The sequence below is a fragment of the Lepidochelys kempii genome, chromosome 6, assembly GCF_965140285.1.
Source record: "Lepidochelys kempii isolate rLepKem1 chromosome 6, rLepKem1.hap1, whole genome shotgun sequence".
NCBI lineage: Eukaryota > Metazoa > Chordata > Testudines > Cheloniidae > Lepidochelys > Lepidochelys kempii.
This window is the reverse complement of record NC_136385.1, coordinates 38464082-38480739: the sequence shown is the minus strand read 5'-3', so window position 1 is coordinate 38480739 and position 16658 is coordinate 38464082. Positions and strand designations below refer to the sequence as shown.

Here is a 16658-nt window from a genome sequence, read left to right as displayed (position 1 = left end):
TCTCGGACTAACATGCAACTCATGCATGTTCTAAGATAGCATACACAACAGTGTATCATAGCCATGCACTTATGTAAGCATTTCATATAATGCAGTATTCTTCCATGTTTTAAAACACTGCACTACTATAAAACTCATGCATTTCCATGCACTGGAGTATATTTGGACCATACAACACATGCAGGTCTTCACATCCTGTAGTCTAGCTATCACTCAGTCTCCATGTGTAACTCTAAATAGTGCGATTAGAGGGGGAATTCAACACATTCTCCTGTGATGTCCTACTGTGTTGTGCATTATTACCACAGAAAACATGCATGAAACTGTGAACTACTGAAGTGTAAAAATATCTCTGAGGAATACAACTTACTTCACATAATTCGAGATCTACTCTATTCTGAGCCTAAGCATAATAAATTTCAGGTCCAAAGGTTTGGGGGTTTTGATGAAGTAAGAGGTGGCTCCAAAAATCAGACTACAAATGGAAATGGTCTTTGAACCATAACTATGGTTTCATATTGTAATTAAAAATGATCCTCCCATAGGTATTTTCATGAAATCAGGCCTTCTATTTTATAATGGTTGACCAATTACACGAAATTAGCAAAAAAACCAAAACAAAACAAAAAAAATAAACCAAACTATATTTCACAAAAACACAAACACCTGTCAGCCTGCAAATTGTTAATAATGGTACACTATATACAAGGATCTCTTTCTTTAAACAATGATTCTCAACCCTTTCATGCAAACCAATTCACTTTCATTGTCTGAATTCTTGGCTGATCTACCCTTGCACCCATTAGATAGAGGGAAGGAGTATGGAACAAGAAGCTCACATTCTACAGCAGGCCATTCTGATTTTTCTGGCATGCCAAGAATGGTCTTCCGCAAAATGGAAACAAGGCAGCAACCTGAACCGCATAAGAAAATATTCAGCCTTTTTAAAATTAAGTATCAGCACAGTTTGATATGAGATTTTTATTTATTTATTTTTAAAGAAGCGTAATTTATTCAGTGTTTCATTCTGTGCTATAATGAGGTTCCTAGCATAGATGTTTACCACAAAATATCTGGGGCTCCACCCAAAAGGACTGGAAAGTTGGATAAGCATCTAAGAGCTAAACAGTTATCTAAACTGAATCCCATCCCTAAACTGAATCCCATCCCTTTGTTGAGCACCGAGTCATGGCTCATACGGACTTGTTTCATAGGGTCAAACGGAGCAAAATTCCCTTTGCCTTAGCATTCTATCAGACTACACAGATTATTGTACATGCATATATCAACACATTGAATATATTGCAGTATTTTTCTAGCATACAAAATTTATATATACACAACAACATATATACACAACTTCTCCACTGATGTCAATGGGAGTTTGCTGGATTTAACACACAGAACTTGACCCATACACATTTACGGTGCTTTGCATGCAAACGCTCATTCTTCAATCAGCTTTCTGATCTTGTCTGAAGAGTGTAATGTAACTTTAACATTATGAGGTGCCTCTTATCATTCACCTATTTTTTCTGTATTATTTTGGGTATTTGCACACTAAATTCAAGAACCCTGCTTTAAGATGTCCTGGCATGCAACAGCTAAACACACCTGACACTTACGTGCTCAAATTCAGACATTAATTATGAGTGTTCTGGAGTCATTTGAAGACATTGAATGCTGCGGTACTAAGTGAAAATAGTATGTTAATTATTTATAGAACTGTCTCCTTATGAATTCCTACCTGACTCTTTGGTGGAGGTGAAGGACTTGGCTCCTTAGGCTTAGTAAAGCGAGGATTAGCAGGAAGATCAGAGGAAGATAGCAGGGCTGGTTTATCTACTAGCTCCTTGTATAACATTTTGAGTCAAAACAAAACATAAGAGTGGAAAATCTTAGGAGAAGGTAAATAGAACAAGATATTTCGAGACAGACAGAAAAAGAAGGAAAAACTGCTTAAGGGATCCCTAAAAGGACTTTATCCAGATGTTCTACACAGCCCTTTTGGAGTCTACCCAAATTAATGGTCTGCTCTCCCACTACAGCTTTACTTGGAAGTGCGCATGTGGAATACTAAATATTTTAAACAGAGACTATGGTTAACTTTAAACATGAGCAGTCCTACTGAAGCCACTCGTGATAAACTGCAAAACATGCACAGTATATTCTGTTCATTTAATGACAATGCATGCATCAAAAGATTAGACCCACTGTCTTGTATTTTCTATGTATTCTTTCCTAGACAAGAATTACAGTAAAAAGAAAATATTCCACTGGATCTTTTTGTTTTCAAAGTGACTCCATCCTTTACTAATATTCACAAAACATGAAAACTGAAGAGCTTTTACAAAACCTTAGCCAGCAGACTGATGACAACTTATTGTTACAAAGCTCCACTATAAAGCCATAACTTCAGAGATACGTTTACAGTATCTTTCAAACCAACACAGTTACATTATGTATTACTATGCAATGGACACCTACATAGTCAATTAGTTTCTCCCTAAATGCAATGAAAAGGATATTTTCTATACAAATTTTAGAAGACAAACCCTAAAAAAAAAAAAAGCTTCTTCAAACTCACTACAGATGCAATTTTTATCTGAGAACTACCGTTTTGTTCATGAGGAGAGATCACTTGAATTTCAAAGGTGAATTTTACATTTGTCACTCACCTGTCTCCGGAGAGATGTGTTTGGGGCATTTTCTTCAAACTTTGCCAACAGCTGCGTTGCCATTGACTTGACTTTATTTTGATTCATTCCTTCTCTGTTGCCCTGATCTTTCCTAGAAATTGTCGCCCGACTAGAAAAACTTGAAGCCTGTAAAAAACAAAAACAAAAAAACAAAACAAACAAACAAAAAAAAACCACCGGAGAATTTTTCTTCAAGTCTGAAATTGAGACTTACACAATGATATTACACCAGACACACTCAGCCTGAGAAGAATGAGGTCATTTTGTGATACATCTGCTTATTTCAAAAAGTAACTCAGTTTTACAGGACAGTAAAAAAAAAAAAAAATCACTTATATAAACAAATAGATTGTTCTCTTTGGTGATCCATCCCTCAAGTGAGAAAAAGAGAACAGGATTTACAGAGACTGAACTGACACTGCTGATCATAGAGCAAAAAGCCATAACAAAACAAACAATCAGGAAGGGAATGGGAATCTTGCCAGAAGGAAATGCTGTTAGGAAGTTATAAAACGAAAGTTAAATAACTGAGCTGGGACAAGAAAAGTAGCTATATTTCCTAAACCAGAACAGGAATTTTAAAAATGAAGGTCTCTCACTTTTCCTTTATAAATAACTTGAAAAAAATAATTTAGCTTCATTACTGTGTACAAGATAAATAAAAGACTGTAAGCTCCTCGGGACTGGGGGAAGAGGAGGGTGTATGTCTTAATCAGCACAGAGCACAAAAGTTCAGATTTTGGGCCCCTGTTAAGTCTGCTTCCTGCTACTTCATTAATTCTCTTCATGAAGAAGATGGGGTTAACATAGCAACAAGACTTAACACCCACCTCTTCAAAGCCACCAAGGCCCTTTCGACGCCTTTTGTTCATATCATTTTCTTCTCTCCTTTCAACCTGCAACAATAAAGCCAAACCAGGTATGACGACCACAACTATATTTACGCAGAATTTATCAATCAGTATGTTAAAAATATTAAACTTAGCAACAGGAAAGTGGGGCCCGGGGTAGTTTGCAGAGTGGGACTGGGCTCAGGACTTTTGGATACTTACCCCACCTCTACCACTGATTACAGCCCTGACTCAGCAAAGGAGTTAAGCACATGCCTAACTAAGCACACAAATAGTCTCATTGACTTCAGTGGGAATACTGACATGCTTAAAACGAGGTATGTGCGCAAGTACCTTGCTGAACTGAGACTTATTACTGGACTTCAATGGGACTAATGGATATGATTAAATTCTTGGGCCCTTAACCTCCTGGTCTCAGTTTCCCTGTATGAAATCTCAAAGGAGTGCTTCAGGAATTAAGGATTTAGGGGATGATTTTTAAACGTATTTAGTGCTCATAAAGCACTTTTGACATTCTTGGATGAAAGGTATTAAATACAAATTATGTTATAATTAAACTGTAATGGATTTCAGGTAAAGTTAAAAAACAAATACACATACGCACATCCCCTCCTCTCTCCTCTCCTCCCCTCCCCCCTCTGACCACCCACCCTATCAGGTAGATTCTCAAGAGCAAACAGCTTTCCTCCCCCTCAGAGAAACGGTCTGCTTTATTCACAAGTTCTATCAAACTAATTATGGTCTTGATTCAGTAAGGTATTTAAGCACATCCATAACTTGAAATCAATTGGGACTTCTCACATTCTTAAAGTTATGCATGTGTTTAAGAAATTTACTGAATCAGAGCCTACTTGAATAGACAGACAAGCGATATTACCCTGTCAAATGACTTAGTGATTTAAATTAACATCGGCTCTCAGTAAAATTCAGTCCTGGAACTCTGGTTCAACTTACACAAACAGGTAAATTGTAGGAAAAGGCAATTATAACATCGACAATCTTTCTGCCTGGTAAACATGTCAGCCTATCAGAGTAGCAGCCGTGTTAGTCTGTATCCGCAAAAAGAACAGGAGTACTTGTGGCACCTTAGAGACTAACAAATGTATTTGAGCATAAGCTTTCATGGGCTAAAACCCACTTCATCGGATGCATGCAGTGGAAAATACATATTTCCACTACATAAAATACAAGTAGGAAGATTATATATATATACACATACATACATACATACATACACACACACACACAGAACATGAAACAATGGGTGTTATCAATCATACTAGAACAAGAGTGATCAGTTACGGTGAGCAGGAGAGGGGGAAAATATATATATAAATATAAATAAATAACCTTTTGTAGCGATAATCACAATGGGCCATTTCCAGCAAATTTCCAACAAAGAAAGTAACAGAACACCATAAGTCGTCACCTTCAGCCCCCAACTAAAACCTCTCCAGAGCATCATCACGGATCTACAACCTATCCTGAAGGACGACCCATCACCCTCTCAGATCTTGGGAGACAGGCCAGTCCTTGCTTACAGCCCCCCAACCTGAAGCAAATACTCACCAGCAACCATACGCCACACAACAAAACCACTAACCCAGGAACCTATCCTTGCAACAAAGCCCGTTGCCAACTGTGTCCACATATCTATTCAGGGGACACCATCATAGGGCCTAATCACATCAGCCACACTATCAGAGGCTCGTTCACCTGCACATCTACCAATGTGATATATGCCATCATGTGCCAGCAATGCCCCTCTGCCATGTACATTGACCAAACTAGACAGTTTCTACATAAAAGAATAAATGGACACAAATCAGACGTCAAGAATTAGAACATTCAAAAACCAGTCAGAGAACACTTCAATCTCTTTAGTCACTCGATTACAGACCTAAAAGTTGCAATATTACAACAAAAAAACTTCAAAAACAGACTCCAGCGAGAGGCTGCTGAATTGGAATTAATTTGCAAACTGGACACCATTAAATTAGGCTTGAATAAAGACTGGGAGTGGATGTGTCATTACACAAAGTAAAACTATTTCCCCATGTTTATTTTTCCCCCCTACTGTTCCTCACACGTTCTTGTCAAGTGCTGGAAATGGCCCATCGTGATTATCACTACAAAATGTTTTTGTTTTTTTTCCCTCTCCTGCTGTTAATAGCTCACCTTAACTGATCACTCTCGTTATAGTGTGTATAACAACACCCATTGTTTCGTGTGTGTGTGTGTTTGTATCTATCTTCCTACTGTATTTTCCACTGCAGGCATCCAATGAAGTGGGTTTTAGCCCACGAAAGCTTATGCTCAAATACATTTGTTAGTCTCTAAGGTGCTACAAGTACTCCTCTTCGTTATGTCAGCCTATGTTGTTTCTGTGTAACAGTCAATAAAAAACACAGTTCAGTCATTTGTATGAGATGCAAATGAATAACCTTCCATATCTGTAATAAAAAGAAAGGGGGAATGGGAGAGGAGGGGGAGAGGGGGAAAAATCAGTGAATACCAACTTCCTTTTAATATTTTCCACAGCTTAACATATATCATTTAGAGTGAATTGAAGTTAAGTTATCTCAACCTTAACTTCTGGGAAAATACCAAAAGAAATAGATGATGGTATTCTGAATACTGTGTCTTTCAAGCATAAAACTACATTAACTCAGTAATCTAGTTTCCCTTCCTATGTAAGCATCAGTCTGCCCAGCGCAATCGCACTATGTGTTCTGCAGAGTAGTTTGTACATAAAAGCAGAGACCACACATGAGAATGAAGGGCACAATATCACATTAACTTTCAAAATTTTATACAATGGGGTGTGATTACATTTTTTAAAGACTTAGACTACAAAGCAATTAATTGAGCAGCGACTCCATGCCTGCAGACTGTGCTCATCATCATGTAAACACCTAAAACTCATTCTATAGTCTGGAGAAGCGCAGGAAACCTCAGTTCCTCTGGAGCACTGCAGACACTTTAATAGGAAAATGAAAAACATTATCCAGCCCAGCACATATTGGCAAACAAACTGCAGCCACATTAACCTCAGCCTGCAATTTCCTAATCTCTCTCACACTAGGCAGGGTTAGAGGTCTCCCACCCAACTAATGATCAGCTCTAAGGAAAAGCCAGACAGTGAAGGAAGCAGTGCTGGCAATTCAGTAGGTGGCATTCTCCCCGTGCAGTCAGTGCTGAATCAATGCCAAATAATATGGTAAGGGCACACCATCATATTTGAAGTGTCATCTCTCTGACAAGACAACACTAAACACCTGACTATTTGTACTTGTTAATGGGCCCTATATCAATTTTTGCAGGAGAACAGATTTAAAGCTAAGTTTGTGGCCAAATTCTAACTTGGGAAGCTACTTTCTGCCTTGCTACATTTCCACTGCCTCTTCAGATAGCTATAGTTTGCATAATTTCCTGTCCCAAACTGAGAATATGCCCACGCAGCAGCTGGGAGGTGTAATTCCCAGCTCTGGTAGATGTAAACATGCTAGCTCTCCTGGAGCTAGTGCGCTAAAATTAGCAGCATAGCTGCAGCTACCCTGGTACACACTCAGGTGGCTAGCCCAAGATGCTGCTTTTTAGGTGCTCTTGAGGACAACATGTAGGTCTACCCCAGCTGAAGATTCACCTTCCAGTTGCTGTGTAAATGCACACTACAAGGTAACATTTTTGGAACATGGAAGCTACACATCTCGGAGGAGGCTGTGAAGGTCTATGGAGCTTCCTGCAAAAGAAGTGACCTCAACATTCTTGCTCCCTGAGTCATTTATAGATGGACAACATTGCAAACAGACTACATTGGATCTGGGGGTGGAGATGAAAGGTGACTGAAGGGAAAGCATTACTTCTCCTTTCCACGGAGCATGTGCCAACAGGAGGCCACAAAGCAAATTCCCTCTCATTGTTTATCTCATCTGTAAACTTTTGGGGGGAAGGGAAACAGTTATTGTTTTATCAAATGCTGTGTACATGTGCAGCTGTACTCCAAGATTTAATGTAAAGAACTCCCAAAAGCTGCTGCTCTCATTGGACAATGCAGAGTGCTGAACTATTGAATTAATTCCTATCTCTGCTGCTTGCAGAGGTCAAGAAGTATCTCTTTTGTCTACCAGCTAATGAGAGAGGACTAAACACTTTAGTAGTGGGGAAAGATTTCTACTACTGAAAGTCTGTTTATTTTTGTGGGTAACTAAGGAAAAAACAACATGGCAATAAGAAGAGCTCCTCTCCAAAGGAAACCATCTGTTTTAAGAGAGCACAATGTTTATTTTTGCCTATTTGGCTTGCCTCTAGTTTGGCTGGTTGGTAAGTGTGTCACTGTGGTTTTGTTTGTGGGTGTTTGGTGGGTAAAAACTGTTACCTAATAAGGATATATGAGATAACTGGTGAGTGGCTCACTGGTCACACGCTTTAAAAATGTGTTTATAAGCAACATGTAAAACTCAAGTAAACCTAGGAAATATCTGTAGGCTCTGAAGCACTTTCTGGGGTAGAAAAAAAATCTTGTTTTAGGTAGCTGGTTTACACCAGAATTGAAAAGACAAGGTGGAAGCAGATTTATAACCAATAAGGAAAACTATGAATATTTTACACACACACAGAGGGGCAGTACTGTTAAGCTCTTTGGACTAGGAAGGAAGGAGTGGGAGAGCTGCCTTCTGTTACTTTTGCAAGTTAACATGTGAGGCAATGAAAAACAAAGTAAAAACAATCTGAAGTGCTTGCATTGGCATATACTTTTTCTTTTACTATGCAACAGATTAAAGTTACAATAGAATAGCAAGTTAGGTCTGTTACAAACATGGCTTCTTTGCAACAGTTGGAATTATTGAAGAAAAAAAGGTTACAGAATGGTGCAGGAAACACAAAACCTCACACAAGTTTGCATTGGATTGTATTTTCAGGAAACACCCATGGAGGTTAACGAACTATGCTGTTATCACAGCTTTACAGAGCAGCAGCCACATTCTGGTGTGGGTTAGTTAGCACTTTATAGCAATTAGATCTGAACAATCACAGAGGGATATTGTTGACTTTGAGCCAGACTGTGCAGGCTCAGTTTTAAAAAGTGAGGGTGGGATTGGGGGTGAAAGACAAACACCCTCTCCAAGTTCCTGTCAACTTTTCATTTAGTGATAGGATTGCATCTGGGATGGGGAGAAGGATAAACATGTAGGATATCAAAGTTATTTAACAAGAAAATATTGCAACTGAATGTATCTCCAAAGTCATTGTCTTGGAAGAGCTTCTATTCACTTAAGGAAAAATAAAAACACTCTCACCAAACCCAATCCTGCATCAGGCTCTGCTTGCACAGATCCCTGTACCCTGCACACTTTCACTGACTTCAACAGGCACATGGTGCTTTATGAAGCACAGGGAATTGTGTGCTTACTAGCAATTCTGCATTACTCAGTGGAATTTACGATAAAGTAGGAGAGAGAAAAAATAAGGGGACACATATGAATGGATTATTGCCTAGGGGCCAGATCCTCCAAACACTTACAACAGTAAACGTTACGCTTGGTAGTGAGCTTTCCCATTGACTTCAAGGTCGTACGCATTATATTTTTGTAAGTTTGGAGGATTGGCCTCAAAAATGTTTTGGAGAATGGAACATGAAAATGTGATATCAGTAGTAGTATCCTCAACTATGGCTTTTCCAGGTCATTAATTTCATTGCTATAAATAAAAGATATTTAATACATGAAAAATACTCCCAGAATCACAACTATTATTTGAGTGTTCATGTAGTAGGGCAATACAGATTTCACTCTTTTATATGAAGTACTGTAAGACCTCAGTACAACTTTGAGAAAAGGCATGGTTAACAGATGCAGGGGAAAATACAAGATTTTCTCCAGTCTTTTTGCAAGTCTATAAAACTTTATAAAATATTTTTCATTATATGTTAACAGTGGAAAAACTGGCCAGAAATATCAAAAAGTTCTTTAAATGATTTGCAAATGGCTATCTTTTTATGTTGCTCACAGATGAACAATCTGGAACTGAATAAATCTAAAGTAGAAAATGTTTTAAGATAGGACACTGGCAAGTTGAAAAATCTTATATCTTTCTTAAAAAAAAGATTATTTATTTACCTATGTCAAATAAAACCACAATAGTCTGGACAGTTAAAGTAAACTAGTTAGATACTTTTTGCTTAGATTGTCTACTCTTTCATTGCTTGCACATTCAAAACTCCCTTTGAACATTAACAGGAGTTTTGGATTTGCAAGGACTGCATTATAAGAACTACAGTAGTTAGTTTCTAGATAATTTCATTGATGACTAGCATAATGCTGCAATGTTAGAGTTACAAACATCATAACAAATATTTTTGTTTAAGACAACACATCCCTGTCTGCATTGGAATTATTTTCATATAATCATGAATATATTCTACTGGTTTACATTATGTAGAAGTATGATATTACAAAACCTAAATTTGGGCCTGATAGTATATCTTTAGCCTGCTAATATCAGGTGAAGTAGTAGAGGGCAAAGAACCTTACTTTTGGTACTCGCTTCCTTGGGAACGTTAAATTGATGTAGTTATTAAAGATGAAGTTTGATGATTTTGCTGAGCAAAGGTCATTATTTTCTCCATTTTGCTTATCCACAGCATCTGTTAAAATGAAGATATTGTACTCAAGATGTTGTATTCACATGAAAATCACTTTTCAAAGCATTTTCTCTGTAGAAACAATATTTTTGCAATCTACTAGTAGTAGCATTTCTACATGAGTGTGTTGGAGCCCACTCTCCCTGCAGAACAAATGAAGAAATAAATAAAATCCAGGTATGTTTTTTAAAAATTGGAATAGAATCCCATATGAATAAATATGGTGAGGACAACATCCTTACCAAGTTACTATAATGTTTGACATTATTATCTTAATGATAGTGGCAGTTACTCAGCGCTCTCCTGCTTTCTGAAACCACTAAGGAATTGAAAGCCTTGATCCAAATCAAATATTTTTTCCCTTTCCGTTTTAAGCATGAGATAACTACTGCAGACAGCAAAAAGAGTCAAACATTCCAGAGCGATTGTACTGTAGCTGTGAGAAACGGACTTTGGCCCAACATCAGGGGTAATTAGGCAGCTTGGGTGAAATGATAGTTCCAATTTCTGTAAAAATGAAGAACAATGGTTTGCTTACCAACTGCTCTCAGAGGGGTTCCTCTAAATAGCTCATAGAATTTTGAGAGGTACATGACCAAGCTAAGTTTATCAGGCTCTCCAGCAGACGCCATCTCTTTCCCAGTGGTGACTGGAGGAATTCCAAACTCTCGTTCAGCAATGTCAAATACCAGCTGGTTGTTTTCAACAACATTTTCTTCATTCAAAGAGTCAAAGTCACTGAGGAACAAAGCATTAATAACGGGTGGGTTTGGGGGAGAGCTGCCTTCTGCCAGTTTCACAAACAAAACAATAAAAGCACTCGTTTGCCTCATTTGGGACTGTCATGACTGAAGTCATGATTCAAGACTGCCTGCATGTTTCACAGAGTTGCCTTTATGAACTGTATCCAAATTTACAGAAAAGGAATATGACCAAAAGTACTTCCCTACAATATTTGAGGTTCACTTTTCAAATTAAATTTTAAAAATGTCACTGAACTTAATTTTTCAAAACTATTATTTGAGCTAGTCTTAGAGAAAGAATTAACTGATCTACCATGTGAAAAATGTAACCATACCACAAACAGTGCAAAAAACCCTTCCAGAATACAGATGCAGTGCTACATGTTGCAACTGCTGCAAGTGATGCACTTTGCCTTTAAACACTGGAATAATCCCAATTCATTTAGAATGAAAGTCATCAAATTCATGACTACAGACTAGTGAATTGTGAGCTCAGACTAGCACCACATTCTCTTATAAAAAAGCATCTCTCTCTCTCACACTCTCTTTCTCTCTCACACACACACACTCTGCAATTGTCGTCATTGTGATAAATTGGACAGTCGTGATAAATGTATCATACACTTTTGACCGCATTACCTACCCCCAATCCATTTTCTCTGGGACTCATTAAAATTGCAATCCCAAGTAGTTTCAAACAGACATTAAAAAAAATAATAAAGCTGCTAGCAAAGAAGTTTCCCCCACCTCACGGCAAATGTAAAAATCTGTGACCCAAAAGAGTGATCCCTTCCTCATGCCCAGGATGGCTGAAATTCAGTCATGGGCCAGCACTGCTTTTATGGATCCAAAAGCATCAATTTTAAAATCTGATGGTAGAAGTCTGTATAGTGCTCTGGTTCTCATTACTGTGTTTAGTGCTTCAGCTTCATGCCCTCCAGCCAACAAGACTGGCAGTATTTGGGGCCTTGCCAGGTTGTTTCCTTTAGAAGGAGAAATTGATGCTGGAGTCAGGTATTTCTTTGGTGGAATCCTCTTTAGTTACAAAGAATGCATGCAAAGTATTGTTTCCCTAAACACAGTAGAAACAAAACAGCAGGGAGTTTTCTTGCTCAGGAATTCGAATTTGCCTTTCCAGCAAGTACTGTGCCCAAAAGAAGGACTCCATACTCCTTTTCATTCTATATTCATGACAGATTCTCTCGCTTTCTGCCTGTCTCATGCCTAAGGCTAAGATTATGTTACGGAATCCTTGACTTTCTGAGACCTCTGTGACATTTTCTGCTTCAGCCCTGGTGCAGCTCTCAGCTGGTGTTGGTGGCAGTGCATGTCAACACAGCTTGTCAAACCATCCCTTGGCTGCTGCGTTTTCAGTCAGTCCCAGGGAAACTCCTCTTATTCTCCTGAGTTACGCCTTGCCATGTGGCGCACCTTGCATGGTGGCTTCTACAGTTTCCAGTTTCACAAGGTAAAAGGGGCCCAACTGCCCCTTCCATTTAGCTGAATAATTAGCATTTAGCACACCCATCAGCTTTTACCATATCGGAAACCATTCACTCTTCCATTTACACTAGTTCTTGTTTTGGAGCACGTGCCATTTCCCCCCACCCCCACCCATTCTGGAGTTTCCAGTCAGGTCTTCTTTTCAAATTTCTCACACAGTATCATTGTGGATTTCAAGTCTGTGGGGCTTGGGTAGCCCAGCATGCCTGTGCGCACTTTCCAGTGCCAGAGAGTCTGAGAGAATACATGAGTCACTTCCACCAAATATTTCATCAGAGATGACCATTAAAGATTGATTACAGCTTCTCTGGATGTAGGAAGATCACAGGTCTCAATAAGTAGCTGGGGCAGAGGACACACACTAAGGGTATGTCTACACTGCAACTAGACACCCACGGCTGGCTCATGCCAGCTGACTCAGGCTCACAGGACTCGGACTAAGGGGCTGTTTAACTGCAGTGGAGACTTCCAAACTTGGGTTGCAGCCTGAGCTCTGGGGCCCTGCCACCTTGCAGAGTCCTGGAGCCTGGAAGTTTACGCTGCAATTGAACAGCCCTGCAGCCTTAGCCCCGCAAACCTGAGTCAGCTGGTGCGGGCCACCCGCCGGTGTCTAGTTGCAGTGTAGACATACCCTAAAAGTTTCTGTGTAATTAATTAGGTCCAGTGGGATATGGTGTGGTTAGGGATCCCAGTATTACAGTCAGAAAAAGAGGGGTTATGGCAGAAGAGGGAGTTAATTTGCAAGGACTACCTCGGGCATCTGTTCCTCGATGTTTGGTGTTCATGATGCAGCTAATATGAAAGGGTGTTGTCCAGAACAATACAGATCACATACAGAAACAGTCTAAAGCTACAAAATTCCCTTGAACTTGCCTCTCCTTTCTAAGAATGTGCCTCCAGGAACACATGGCCATAAACCCTCACATTAAAAAAAGGCATGTGATTTCCACTAAAGTCAACAAGAATCACACAGCTAAAAGCCACGCAGCTCTTTGAAAATGTATACCTTCAGTTTTAAATGCTGGACCAAGGACATCTGGGAAAAAACCAGACTCAGCAATGGCATGCACCCGGTTGCAAAAACAAATGTTAAAAGGGGACTCTAAACCACCAGCATTGTTTTGGTTGGCCTTACACTAGTCTATACTTTTATAAACAACTTAGCGTATCCTACAATTAGCAAACTCTACCCACATAACTTACATGAGGTCAGGTCTGAAGCGGTGCATAATTGCACACAGCGCAAGGCCACTCCTCCAAGAAGTAGTGAGATCAGTGACATTAATGTTCCTGTAGCCTTCTGTCTGTTTCTGACACCAGGTTAAAAGCTTATTAGGTCGAATATCGGATTCTGCAGGTGTAATATAGGGAGAACATTTCAGTCACTTACATATTCTGAACATGAAATGTAAAAGAATCATACCAGGCAGAAAATTTCACATACCATGCCTTGAGACATTCACTGATCTTCTAATAGAGCTGACCCTTTCAAGAGGGCATTGTTGTAGCTCATTTGTAACATACAAATGTCTAACCTAAAGCAAAAACAATTTGAACGTAAGTACATGACCACTGCAAATTATTTTAATATACTATTTTCTTTTCACGTGAACTTTATCAGGTAACTTGACCTCATCCAGAGAATCTCATGAAAGTTTTGTTTATGCAGCATTTCCACTGCAGCCATATGACTCCTGGGACAAAAATGAATTGTGATCTTGTAAAGTGAGCCTTTAAAGAACTGACCTGATGAGGTCGAACACAGCTGGAGTTCAAGTTTGGATAGCGTGTTCCTGGGTCAATGGTATACTGGTCAAAGTTCTTGTTGATATTTTCGGGTGTAGTCTGGGGCAACAGTCGATAAATGCTCTCTCTGACAGACAATAATAAAGAAGTGTCAGCTGAAGACAGCGTACAACCATTTTTTCTACATTGCTTTTGTAATTGCCCTCACCTTTAATTAGAATATGTCAATGATTAGTACCCTGCACTAAACCTGAATCTGCACCAACTGCCAATAATGTCTCAGCATGAGAAATTTTCCATCTCAAACCTGAGACAGACACTTACGTGATGCCTGTATCTTCCTGAGGCAGGAAGAGAGCAAGAAAGTGGTAAGATTACGTCATGCAAAGCCATCTGGTTTTGCTTTAATCTCCACCCAAGGGGTAACTTCTCCTTTTACCACAAAACAGCATTGGATCTAGTCATCCTGCAATTCACCCAACCACTAGGCCCTTCTTTTGTTACTCCATTCAATTTTCCATTTGGGATTGCTCTGTGTTTCTGAGTCATCCACAAACTTCTCATTCCTCAGACAGCACTGCACTTATAGTCCTGATCCCATAATTACTACAAACAATACTGCTCCCAAACAGCTACCATGCATCAGTTTCTAAAACATCCTGACGAGCTGTAACAGTATCAAATCTTTGCCAGTGGAACCACTAAACAAGGTCAGCAAATTCAGGCCATCATCATGCAAAAATCTTTTTGTTGGTGCCTTTAATAACAGGTTTTAGGAGAGTGAATAATAGATTATAGAAAAGAACTTATGATTAAAACCTATGCAGATTCTTGCTTGCTGCACATTTAGCAGAGTCAATAGAAGTCACATCACAGTCCCAGCATGAACTAAAAGGCTCAGCTAAAAAAACAGAAGAAGTGGCAATTCTGAAAACTACTGCTGTTAAAACATTGTGTGTTCTTTGACTAAAAGTAGATTATTTCACAACAAGTGCTTGGGGACCAGAAGATTTGTGGGGCTGGTCATTTGATACCAAGCCTTACACCTCTTCCTCAAAGTTTCAGCCTGGTTCAGGTCAATAGTCACTTAGGCCCTAATCATTCAGATTACTCCATATCAGTGGACCCTTGCACCAGCAGAGCGTAACTTGCAGGACGAGGCCTAGAAGTCACTGCCATCTGAAAACTGTTCAGTAGCCTAAATGAACTGATTGCCACTGCAGGTAAGCAGAATACTTCTGTTACTTGCACTGTTCCTTGAACATCTTCTGCCACCACCGTATTCCCTTAAAATTTGCTTAAATGAGGGGAAGGAAGGAAGGAAGAGTTTACCGTTCAGCAAGGATCTCTAGTGGGGGTTTTCCTTGATCCCAGCTCTTCACCATCCATGCTGTATCAAAAGCAGCTAGGAAGCCTCTTGCACAGCCAGTACCCATCGGCCAGAAGGGCTGTAAAGAGTATTTTACAGTTTAGCCATATTTATCCCTCATCTTTGTTAAAAGACGACTTATCACTAAAGCAGTTGCCAGGTGGGCTTGCGGCCTAGGTTTTCACACATTCTGAGACGCTAGGCCAGAGAATGTTCTAGTATATAGTATTGCCAGCTCTCAGGATATTTGGTGTTTTTTCTCAAAGCCTCAGCTCCTGGAGTCATGAGAATCTCAGCTTTCATTTTTTATTTGTATATTCATTGTTCAAAGAAAATGTCAAGCTCTTATGCAGAGAACAGCTGGAAAACATGAACCCTAAAACATTCAAAAACCAGAAGGGAAGTAGAAAGATCCAACATTTCTTATTTAAAAAAAAAAAACACTCCTGATTTTTAAGCCAATCTCACGATGTTTTGGGGATCTGACAGATGATTTCTGAACATCGGGGGTTGACAATACTGAGTACACTGCTTGTTCACTCTAATGTATACTTCTAGCATCAAAAGTACAAAGCAGGACAGTCTGACTGACTGGGACTGCAGTCAAGGGAGCTATGCCATTTACACCAGCAGAGGACCTGGCTCCCTGTTTTCAGCTGTGAAACACAACTTGTGTTACATACAAGTGGAATCCGCATCAGAGATCATTAGCCAGGCATTTGTTACTGACAAGTTATAGTATGAAAATGAGAGAAAATTCCAGTGTAAAGAAAAAAGCACCAACGTTTCACAACATTTATTGTAAGACAAAGTAAAGAGGGTCCACCGATATTCTTAGACCATCTCTAATGGCAATGCGAGTGTATATGTCAGCCAAGTAATCAACATGTACTCCATTTTGTGCGAGACATCCTGAAGAAAGCCCATAATGCCACACCACTCTGATACAGACATGTACAAGCATGAATAATAATGAGTAACTTAAACATTTACACACACAAGCAACTCCTTTGAAGATTTCCCTGGAATTACTCATGTAGGTAAACTTACACATATGAGCAAGTGTCTGTAGTATCGGGCCCACAGTTAGTACAGCTGACATGA

General features: G+C 39.3%; 1 protein-coding gene across 21 annotated transcripts in view; it reads right to left on the bottom strand.

The window, feature by feature from the left end:
• The window catches only part of MICAL2 (microtubule associated monooxygenase, calponin and LIM domain containing 2), a 188491-nt gene that overhangs the window by 99356 nt on the left and 72477 nt on the right, over window positions 1-16658 (bottom strand). For 14 of the 21 annotated variants that reach the window (XR_013635922.1, XR_013635920.1, XR_013635921.1 and 11 more), the window contains exons 9-17: window positions 15518-15633; window positions 14186-14312; window positions 13884-13974; window positions 13643-13790; window positions 10732-10931; window positions 10084-10196; window positions 3530-3595; window positions 2679-2825; window positions 1748-1852 (exon numbers count right to left, since the gene is read on the bottom strand). Coding sequence is in view for 18 of the 21 variants with exons in the window: in XM_078853224.1 (XP_078709350.1) it covers window positions 1748-1852; window positions 2679-2825; window positions 3530-3595; window positions 10084-10196; window positions 10732-10931; window positions 13643-13790; window positions 13884-13974; window positions 14186-14312; window positions 15518-15633 (1113 nt within the window). In the remaining 3 variants the exon portion in view is untranslated. Of the gene's footprint in view, window positions 1-839; window positions 915-1747; window positions 1853-2678; window positions 2826-3529; window positions 3596-10083; window positions 10197-10731; window positions 10932-13642; window positions 13791-13883; window positions 13975-14185; window positions 14313-15517; window positions 15634-16658 lie in introns of all 21 variants that reach the window. The other 7 variants (XM_078853211.1, XM_078853212.1, XM_078853218.1 and 4 more) reach the window with 3 other exon arrangements.